We start from the raw sequence: 11,095 nt of genomic DNA on the forward strand, positions 1-11,095 counted from the left end.
GGGGCAGCTGATCTCTCTATGTTGATATTATTGTTGTTAATATCTACTACTTAAGTTAATTTCACAGACATAATATAGGAAGCGGGGAGGGAAGTAAAAAACCTAAAGTTTAGGGAGTATGTTTCCATTTAAATTCCTAGAAGTCAGGAGGTTGATTATTTTGGAGGAGGACCAACAAGGCTAACAGGGGTTATCTAGGATGCTGGTAAGAGCCTCCCATAACTTTGAGTTGCTACCAATGCAGAACAATCCTCCCTTGGTTACCAAGGCTGTAAATCAATCAATCAATCTCTCTCTCTCTCCATTTGGTGTCTTTACTTTTATTTTCTTCTTTTATTATTCATTTCAATGAAAATTTACAGAGACTTTGGATTTCCGTTCAACTAATCTATCTTGTTGAGAGTCTTCCTCTCTTTCACAAACACTCCACCTTTCTAAGTATGAAGTCCTTTCCAGAGATGGACCCCTCCTGCTAACATGTCCAAAGTAGGTGAGATTAGTTCTCAATACTCTTGTTTCTAAGGAACACCCCAGCTGCATTCTGCTACATTGAATTTGTTTGTTCTTTTGGCAGTCCATGATATATTCAACAACATCACAATTCAAAAGCCTTAATTCTTCTTTGGTCTTCCTTCTTTATTGTCCCTTCACATGCATATGAAGGAGTGAAAAAATAGAATGGTTTGGGCCAGGTATTTGTTAGATTTTAAGCAAACATTCCTTCAATTCAACACTTTAAAGAGGTCCTTGGCAGTAGATTTTTCCCATGGACTGCTAGGAGAACAAGCAGTTTGAAACCAGGCTGCTCATTGGAGGCAAGGATTCTGAACTCCGGTCTGATATACTGTGGACATTTTGCAAGGAGACCTTGGAGAGGAACATCATGCTTGGGAGGGTGGAGGGACAGCGCAAGAGAGGAAGACCCTGGATGAGATGGATTGACTCAGTGGCTGGGGTAATGGGGGTAGGTGTGCCAGAGAAAATAAAGTTGGCACAGGATAGAGCAGGGTATAGGGCTGTTGTGCATAGGGTCGCTATGAGGTACAAGTGACTCGATGGTACATAACAACACCACCACCAACAACAAACAATGTCTTTTGATTTCTTGACTGCTGGTATCATGGTTATGGATCCTAGTGAAATAAAATCTTTGACATTTTCAGTGTTTTCTCATTGGTCTAGTTGTGAGAATTTTTGTTTTCTTTATGTTCGAGGGTTTCGTGGTATAGTTGGTTGGCAGCTGTGTTACATAACCCAGAAGTGGCACCTCTCTCGTGGTTCAAATCCTCCAACAAGAGAGAAAGTTCTGCAATCTCCTCCCATTCGATCAACATTCTTGAAAACCCACTGGAGGGTCAGCTCTAGATTCGTTCCAACTCTACAGCAATGGCTATTTGACTATGCTGAACTATAAAGAGCGCTGGAAGTCCCTGTATGAGACTTTGAAGGGAGTCTCCTGTGGAATTCAAATCTGAGAAGGACAGGATCATAATTTCGTTCTCGCAAGAGAGTAAATGTCTCAGTCGTGCGGATTACAGCCGAACCCATCTAGTGGTACCAAGAAAGACAGACCCTACAATCTGCTTCTGTAAAGACTGCAACCAACAGCAAACCCTTTCAAATCTTTCTAAAACAAAATGATCGTTTAGCCCCACCAGCTAAAACTGCTGCAGTTAGCATTCTGCTCTTTCAAGAACTATTTCTATGAAGTCCAAGTGACGCTAACAGCTGGAAGAATCAGATCCAAAGCTCAGGTGGCAGTGAATTTATGCTAATGGGGGAGAAATCATTTGGAAGATTAGGGCGAGAACAACTGGATACCTTGAAGAACGTCATCAGTGTCTCTGAATTGTTCGTGGAGAAAAGGAACATGGAGAAAATGACCTGGTGTACATTCTGTGTGATATGCACTCAATAACAAAAGGAAAAGAAAGCTCAAAGCGTGGTTCTGCTCTGTGAAACCTGTAGTTTCCCTGAAAATTGTCTCAATGGTATTTCTTTTTTTTTTTCTTTTTCCTTTTTTTTCTTAAAGAAAGAAATAAGAAGCTGTTGCTGGTGAAGAGGAGTTGGTTGGGGAAGACGCAGTAGGTCTGAAGGATGGAGGCGTTTCTGAGGATGCTGTTGGACCATTTAATAGATTTTCCTTCCTTTCTAGGTTCAAGGAAGCCTAGGGCTGAATATCACCAGTTCAGTCATGTCTGCCACAGGCATCATAATGACTGCGGTCAGCTTGAGTGTTTACTCATTCTATTATCCTCATTGTGACAGTGGACATCCACCAGGAAACTGTGACATGATCGTGACCATCTTAACAGTGAGTGTTTCCTCTTTTATGGGGTTCTGTGGTGGAAGCAGGACATGGGATGCCCGCTATTAGCAAAAGTAACAAGCAGCACTCTTTAACTCTTAGCTCATATGGGGACTTTGAAGACCTTGTGAAATAAGATATTTAGATTAAGATAGATAAATAAGATTATTTATTAGGCCCTTATCTCCACACATTTCTCCTTTTTCCTTCTCTACACTTGTTCAGTATCTATAGACAATGATATAGGGGGAGCTTTGTGATAAGAAGCTGCACTGCAATCCTGTAGGCACATGGTTCAAATCCACCAGATGGGAAAAGGATGGGCAATCTCCTCCCAGGCCATTTATTGCCTCTGAAAACCAAGTGGAATGTCAGCTCTGGGTCAGTTCTGACTCAACAGTACACAACAACAACACGGCATAAGAAAAGAAAACTCGTAATTATTGAACAGCTGAGACCCAGCAGCTTATGCTGCGTCCTTTGCATACTTTCTTGGTTTCATTTCTACGACCAGGATGTGCTCCAAGAATGTCTCCAGGGCTTCTTGACTGAGCTGCTCATGGAATTACCTGGCTCCCTAAATAAAGTAAAATTCTCTTGAACATTATCCTACAAATGATAAACCACTCAAGGTCCCTCCAAACATCTCTGGATGTCCTTGCATAACATCCTTTCAATCTCCAACATCCTACTTCTTCTGACGGTCTCTGTATTTTACAGATGTTCTGTCGCAATTGTTCCTATGTGGATACTACCCTACAACTTAATTGTTCAAATGCTTATTATTATGGACTGAATTTCACCATCCTCATCATCTCTGACATACTGGAGCCCACTTTTACAGTCACTACGTCAATCCTTTATTGTGAAGGTCTTCCCCTCTTTCGCAGACACTACACCTTTCTGAGAATGCTATCCTTTTCTAAGGAATGGGCCCATTAACAATATGCCCAAAGTATATGAGACAAGTAGAGTATGTGGTTTGAATCCACCAGCTGCTCCAGGGGAGAAGGATGGGTAATCTCCTCTCATGTGATTTAATGCTTCTGAAAACCCTCTGGAGGGTCAGCCCTGGGTCTGTTCTGACTGGAAGGCACACAATAACAATAACACCGTGCCCAAAGGATGTGAGCCAAACACAGCAGGTGCAGTGGAAGTTATTTTGTTCTGAGCCCTGGCTAGTCCTTCGTCTCTTTGGCTTTGTAAGCAGAGTCTGGAACTTGCCCCCTCTGTCCTCATGCTCCTTTGTTCTGCATTTGTTCCTAGGGCATGGATGCCATCGTGCTCCTTCTCAGTGTGCTGGAGTTCGCTATCACTGTGTCCCTCTCCGCCTTTGGATGCAAAGTAACCTGTTGTAACCCTGGTGGGGTGAGTATCAGGCTTCCTTTGGAGGCATCTGCTTTAGTTTTCTGTTGCTGTGGCTTAAATTGCCAGAAATTTAGAGATTGAACATAATACACATTCATTATCTCCTAGTTTCCATGGTTAAGTCTGGGATTATCTGGATCCTTTCTTCAAACTCTTCCAAAGGCGGCAGACGGGTGCTGGCTGGAACTGTGGTCTCATCTGAGGAAGATAATCCTCTTTCCTGTTCAGATGACAGAATTCATTTACCCTCAGCTATAGAAGTCACATTCATGACTTTTTTTTTGGCTTGAATTTAGGTTTTTGTTTTTTTTTAATGTCTACCAATTAATTTCATTTTTTAGCTTTCACCAATAATTTATATACATTGTGGGGTTTTCCCCTTTTGTGTTTTATTTATTTTGGAAGCTTACTAATGATTTTATTTTAAGGTTAACTAATAGGCCCCTTTCACCCAATCAATGCATATTCACAGTCTAAAAATCAGTAAAATACCAATAAACAGACATGTACATTGTGCTTTATACAATCATTAGCATAACTTGCACTTGATATAATTAATTAATATTGATCAAGCAAATCGCCTTCGTCATTCATGAATATTATGTTTCATACGTTCATTCACATATATTGTGTTTGTGGACAATATGATAGTGTAGATAGAAAACCCTAAAGACTCAACAAAAACCCTGTTAGACCTAACTGACCAATTCAACTCAGCAGAGTGGTAGGATACAAGAATAACATATGAAGAGTTGGTTGAATTTCTCTACAACAACAACAAAGGAAAATACTGAAAAGGAAATATACCATTTACGATAGTCAAGCACAAGATGAAATACTTAGGAATAAAAATAGCTAGAGAAAGAAAAAACCTGTATAAGGAAAACTATAAAATACTAGTAAAAAAAGTTGTTACTGTTGTTGTTAAGTGCCATTGACTTGAGTATAACTCAAAGTGACCCTATGAACAACAGATCTGAGCCCTGTGCTATCCTGTGCCATCAAGTATAGTCTTTTCAATAACCTCCTACTCATCAGAGAGCTGGACAATGAATAAGGATGGTAGAAGAATCAATGGCATTGATTTGTGGTGTTGGAAGAGAGTGCTGAATGTCCCATGGAATGCCAAGAGAACAAACAGATATATCTTGGAGAGGGTGCCGCCGGAGTCCTCTTTAGAGGCAAGGATGGTGAAACTTCATCTCACATACTTTGGATATGTTGTTACAAGAGGGTATTCCTTGGAAAAGGACATCATGCTTGAAAGCAGCTAAAGAGAGGAAGACCTTCAACAAGATGGATTGACAGAACCGTACAGCAATGGGATCAAGTACATTTGAAATTATGAGTATGATATAAGAAACAATAAGAGACCTAAGTGGGAAAACATTCCCTGTTCAAAAGCCACACAGTCAAAAGCCTCTGAATAGTCAGTGAAACACAGATAGACATTCCTCTGGTACTCTGGTACTCTCTGCTTTCTGCCAAGATCCATCTAACATTAGCTGTAATATCCCTAGTTCCATGGACATTTCTAAACCCAGCCTGCACATCTGGCAGTTCTCTGTTGATGTGTTGCTCCAGTCATTTCTGGATGATTTTCAGCAGAATCTTTCTTGCGTGTGATATTAATGATATTGTTAAAAAAATTCCACACTCTGTACGGTCACCTTTCTTTGGAATAGGCACTAATATTGATCTCTTCCAGTCAGTTGGCCAGGTGGCTGTCCTCCAGATTTCTTGACACAACTTAGTGAGTACATTCAGGGCAGCATCTGTTTGTTGAAATATGTCAATTGCTATGCCATGAATTACTGGGGCATTGTTTTGATTGTGCTTATGCGAAACCTATACTTGAACCAAGAGTCAGTCATCAGAACAGAAGGAGGAGACACTGCATGGTTCAAAGTCTGGAACAATGTCTGCCTGGATGTATTCTGTCTCCATGTCTTTTCAATCTGTATGCAGAAATGCAGAAATGCAGAACAGATCATGCAGGACACTGGACTGTACAAGGACGAATGTGGCATCAGTATTGGTGGAAGATTAATCAACAACATGCATTATGCAGATGACAAAATCCTGCTTACTGAAACTGAGGAGGACCTGAAGCACTTGCAGAAGGTCAAGGTCTGTAGCTTTCAATATGGATTGAAGCTCAACATCAAGAAAAACAAAGATTCTCACTGCTAGGCCAATTTGCAGCCTCATTGTGGATAGTGAAGAGATTGAGTTAGTTAACAGTTTTAGTTAGCTTGGCTCCACAATCAACACTCTTGGTACCAGCAGCCAGGAAATCAAGAGATGAATTGCACTGGGAAAGTCAGCGGTCAGGGACCTCTCTAAAGTACTAAAGAGCAACGATATCAGGCTGGAGATTAAGGTATGCCTGATCCAGGCCATAGTCTTCGCAATTGTGTGCTATGCGTGAGAGAGCTGGACAATGACTAGGAATGATAGAAAGGTAATTGATGCCTTTGAGCTGTGGTGCTGGAGAAGAGTGCTGAATATACCATAGACTACTAGAAGAACAAACAGGTTTGTCCTAGAAAGGGTGAAATCAGGCTGCTCCTTGGAGGCAAGGATTCTGAAGCTTCATCTGACATACTTTGGGCCTGTTGCAAGGAGAGACCAGTCTTTGAAGAGGGACAACATGCTTGGGAGGGTGGAGGGAAAGTGAAGGAGGGGAAGACTCTCTATGAGATGGATTGATTCCGTGATTGGGGTAATGGGAGTAGGTGTGTCAGAGACAGTGAAGTTGGCACAGAATAGAGTAGGGTTTAGGGCTCTTATACATATGGTTGCTATGAGTCACAAGCCACTCAATGGCACATAACAACAACAACAACAAGAACAGTAAATTCCTATTTATGGATATGAAGACTCAACATTGTGAAATGACAATCCTACCAAAAGCAATCAATAGGGTCAATGCCATTCTGATACAGGTAACAAACTCACTCTTTAAGGAGAGAGAAAAGTCAATTACCAATTTCATTAGAAAAGGAAAGATACTTTGAACAAGCAAGCTTTTCTGAAAAAGAAAAATCAAAGAAGGAGGCATCATACTCTTTAATTTCAAAACCTGCTACACAACCGTAGTAGTCAAAATAGCACTGGAATGACAGGAACATAAATCAATGTAATAAAATAGAGAACCAAGAAATCAATCCATCTGCCAACAGTCAACTGATATTCAACAAGGAAATGAAACCCATGTCATGGGGACAGGACAGCCTCTTTAACAAATGGCGCTAGCAAAACTGGACAGCTTCTTTCAGAAAACTGAAACAGCACCCACATCACACTCCACACACAAAAATCAACTCAAAATGGACAAGATACCTAGAGATAAAATTAAGAACTACAAAGACTATGAAGGTAAAAGTAAGAACACACTTAGAAGCCCTAGTCTATAGCAAAAGAACAATGCACTATAAGAACCTCTTAAACTTCGCAGCCCTGAGTGAGAAGAGCTACCACTGCAAACCACTCTAAAAGGGACCACAATAGAAAGTCCTGGACAGAGTGGAAGAAATATGTGGACTCAAACTAAAAAAAATATAAAAATAGGCAGATTTACTGATCCAACAGAGACTGATGGAACTTCCAAGACTATGGTCTTTAGGGCTCTTTTGAACTTGGAACAAAACTTACCACTCTCAGCTAAGAAAGCCTGTAAGGTAAACAGGAACAGAAAGGAAATATTCCTCAGAGCAGTGAACCATATAAGACCAAGAGGGTAGCATTTGCCTAGGTATAAAGGTCAGAAGGCAAGGGGTGAAAAGGGAATGGAAGGATTAATGGAAACAAGAATCACACAGAGGAAGTAGGAAGAGGATTGTGAGTGTTGTAATTAATATCTTAAAACAAGATATGTATGCATGGTTGAACAGAAGGGGGAAAACCCACAACTTGCTCTATTAACGTTGATACAAATCATAGTAAAAAATATAAAACAGTAGTGTCAACGACAATGAACATCTTTGCTCCTTTGATTTCCCAGGAACCTCTCTCTGCATACCATACTCCTTGTTTTTAAAGAACTCTTTATTTACGTTAGGAGCTCTGGTTGTTTAGTGCCAATCCAAAGGCATGGGGTCTAAATTCACCAGCTTCTCTGTGGGAGAAAGATGGGCAATCTCCTCCCATGCACTTAACTGTCTCTGAAGACTCACTGGTGGGTCACCTAGAAGGCAGTTCCTACTCAATGGTGCATAACAACAACAATAACATATTTAACACCTTGCTTTACTTGTTGGATACCATAGGACAATAATAAACACACACACACACACACACAAACACAACACAACCATTAGCGTCTCGTGCCAAGAACTATAACTGAAAGTTTGCCCTCTGTTTCCTTGACCTAAAGGAGAAACTCAGTGGGGTTCTAACTGGAAAAGGGGTTCAAAAAAGAAAGAGTAGCTCCTGACACATTGTGTGGTGTGAAAAGGGAAGCCCAAATGGTAGTGCTTTGGTCACTCATTTACGGTGTTCTGCTTGATTCCGCAGATTGTGTTAGTCATGCCCACAAATCCTCATGCGGCAGAAGCAGCACTTCCTACATCACCGGCAGAAGATTCAGAGCCTCAAACGAAACACCAGAAATATCTTCCAGAATATTCGTCTTGATTGTAATAAAAGAACTCTACTTGACAAAGTACTGGAATCAAACTAGAATTTTTTTTAAAAAATCATATCTTTTCTAATAAATCTAGACTAATGTTTTCATTTTTCCCCAAGCACTTGATGACTTCTTTCATCCGCTCTCTGTCAGCGTAGACGCTAAGTCAATAAAGCCTGCTTTTAATGAGCCAACAGCACTTGGAAGTTTCCATTCATCATTAGGAAGATTAAGAGTATCACGTTGGCAAATGATATTTGACAGCAAAAAGATAAAACCAGTTACTGGAACAGGGGCCTAAGCACTGTGTTTCTGCTCCCCAATTGGTTGATCTTTTCTCCCAACCTTTGATGACACAAGGTGTTTGCCTTCAGAAATCTCAAATACATGCCTCCACCTACTGCCTTGCTGATTTCCAGGTTCATCCTGGGGAAGGTGAAGCCAGGCGGGTCCATGGAGGCAAGGATTCTGAAGCTTTGTCTGACATACTTTGGACATGTTGCAAGGAGGGACCAATCCTTGGAGAGGGACATCATGCTTGGGAGGGTGGAGGGACAGCGCAGGAGAGAAAGATCCTCGATGAGATGGATTGATTCAGTGACTGGCGTAATGGGGGTAGGTGTGTCAGAGAGGGTGAGTTTGGTACAGGCTAGGGCAGAGTTTAGGGCTGTTGTACATAGGGTCACTATGAGTTGCAGATGACTCAACGGCACATAGCAACAACATACATCAGTGGTAAAAAGATAGGCAGAGAGTGCAAAGGAATATACAAATGTAGTGGGGAAATGAGATGTTGCCTAATAATATCTGGCTTTGGTTTTCCAAAATGCCAAAGACTAAAATGCTCCAGTAAATGTGCCAAGTTGTGCTATCCAAAGGACTATGGTTTGTTCTCCCCCACATAGTGGGAGAAAAGTGGAGAACAAAATTAAAATCATAAAAAGTACACTCAAATGTCAATAGCTATAGAGGTGCTTCAGGCCTTTTGTTCATAGAGTCACTATGAGGTTGTGCTCAACAGAAAGGCAATCAACAACAACAACAACAACTGATATTATAGAAACGGGTGAGACCTCTGAGACTATTGCCCTTAAATAGTCATCAAACTTTGAACAAATCCCATCCCTGGGGGAGTCACCTTTCAAGCAAATAATAGGTAGGCCTAGTGAGGTGTTTGTGATAAGGCCTTCTATTTAAAAACCATAGGCAGTATGGTGTTGGAGACCAGTTTGGAAGTCATCTCCAGGAGCTAGTTCTACAGAAACTGTTGGCTGGAATGGTTGAGCTGTAAGATAGAATGCTGATTCACTAAGGAAAATGAGGCATTTGTGATAAGGCCTGGTTTAAATTGGTTTTGGTCAAACATTCTTCTAGGTGGTATAGCACTGGTCTGCACATTGCTGTACAGAGGTAACTCATGGTTGCTGTGATGCTAAACACTGTGACACTGATGTGCCAAGTGCAATGACAGTCACCCATGGTGGAAAGTGTTTGCTGGAGCTTCCCCATTAAAAGAAGCTTGGAAGCAGGAGTGACATCCACTTCCAAAATAGCTTGCCTCCGAAACTCTATGAACAGTGCTCAGGTCTTTCATTCATAGGGTTGCTATTAACCACAACAACATAATGTGAACACCTGTAAGGAGAAAAACACAAAGTTCAGAAGGAAAGAAGGAACAGGATTGAGGGATAAATTGAAAGAGGGAGTCCAGGGAAGGAGCAGAACAAGTGGTGTGAGGGTATGACAGCTAATATCACAAAACAAAATGTGTGTCTATCCATCCAAGGAGAGACAGCTCCTCAGTAAGGATTTGCTGAACTTGTTTAACATAGTTGTTGTTGTGTACCGTGGAGTCAGAACTGACCCACAGCTGATTCTCTGCTGAGTTTTCAGAGGCAGTTGATGGCATGGGAGGAGATTGCCCAACCTTCTCCCACGGAGCAGCTGGTGGCCTCGAACAGCATACCTTCGGGATTGCAATACAGCTTGCTGCTACTAGGCCACCAGAGCTCCATTACCCCCACTAGCAACATTAGCTACATTAGCAAAAACTTGTTTTGAAAAATCCACTGAATGTAAAATATTTCTCAAGTATTTTGCACCTAATTGTGAACTTATTTCCCAGAAGTCTTGTGTTGTACTTGCTAAACTGAATACAAGCTTTGGATAATGTTCAAATATTACTTTTATGTGAAAGAAACATGTATTTTTTTAAAAAAAAAACCCACACACACAAACCTCAAGCCAAAATGTAGGTAAATTGATGGAAAATAACTTCGCTTTGTAAATTTTCACCCAAACCACAATGAAATGTAAAAACCCAAAACCAAGTTAATAGTTTCAGTCTTGTTGATCTGGTTCTGAAAGTTCATATTAATTTTTCATCCTGTGATCCTATGGAGCACATTTCTTTCTTTCTTTTTTTTTTCCTTTTTGTTTCTTTGTTTTAAAAATAAGCTTGGAAGGAGGAGTGGCATCCACTTCCGTAATAGCTTGCCTCCGGAAACCCTATGAACCTGGAGAGAGGATGGAAGACACACAAGCATTGAGGACTCTCCTTCACAGGGTCGCTATGAGTCGCCTGCGAGACTCGACGGCACTTAACAACAACAACAACTAGTTTATTTACAAAACTCGAATACAAATTTGAACAAATTCTTTCAATTTCCCTCACCCTCCCAACTCATCAAATTGTACAACCCAACCTCCTTCTACCTGCACTTCCACGTCCGTCTGCTTCCAGCCTCTCCCACCCCTCCTGGATCCTTATACTTGTTGGGTTAGGTTAG

At 41.1% G+C, this 11,095-nt stretch overlaps 1 protein-coding gene across 1 annotated transcript in view; it reads left to right on the plus strand.

The window, feature by feature from the left end:
• The window catches only part of LOC102843908 (membrane-spanning 4-domains subfamily A member 4A-like), a 51,381-nt gene extending 43,067 nt beyond the window's left edge, over positions 1-8,314 (plus strand). Inside the window, exons 5-7 of the mRNA XM_006899905.1 lie at positions 2,156-2,314; positions 3,575-3,676; positions 8,195-8,314. Coding sequence (XP_006899967.1) covers positions 2,156-2,314; positions 3,575-3,676; positions 8,195-8,314 — 381 coding nt within the window. The remainder of the gene's footprint in view (positions 1-2,155; positions 2,315-3,574; positions 3,677-8,194) is intronic.
• The last annotated feature ends 2,781 nt before the right edge of the window (positions 8,315-11,095 follow it).

This window comes from Elephantulus edwardii, unplaced genomic scaffold, assembly GCF_000299155.1.
Source record: "Elephantulus edwardii isolate Elephantulus edwardi_28Jun2011 unplaced genomic scaffold, EleEdw1.0 scaffold00268, whole genome shotgun sequence".
Lineage (NCBI taxonomy): Eukaryota > Metazoa > Chordata > Mammalia > Macroscelidea > Macroscelididae > Elephantulus > Elephantulus edwardii.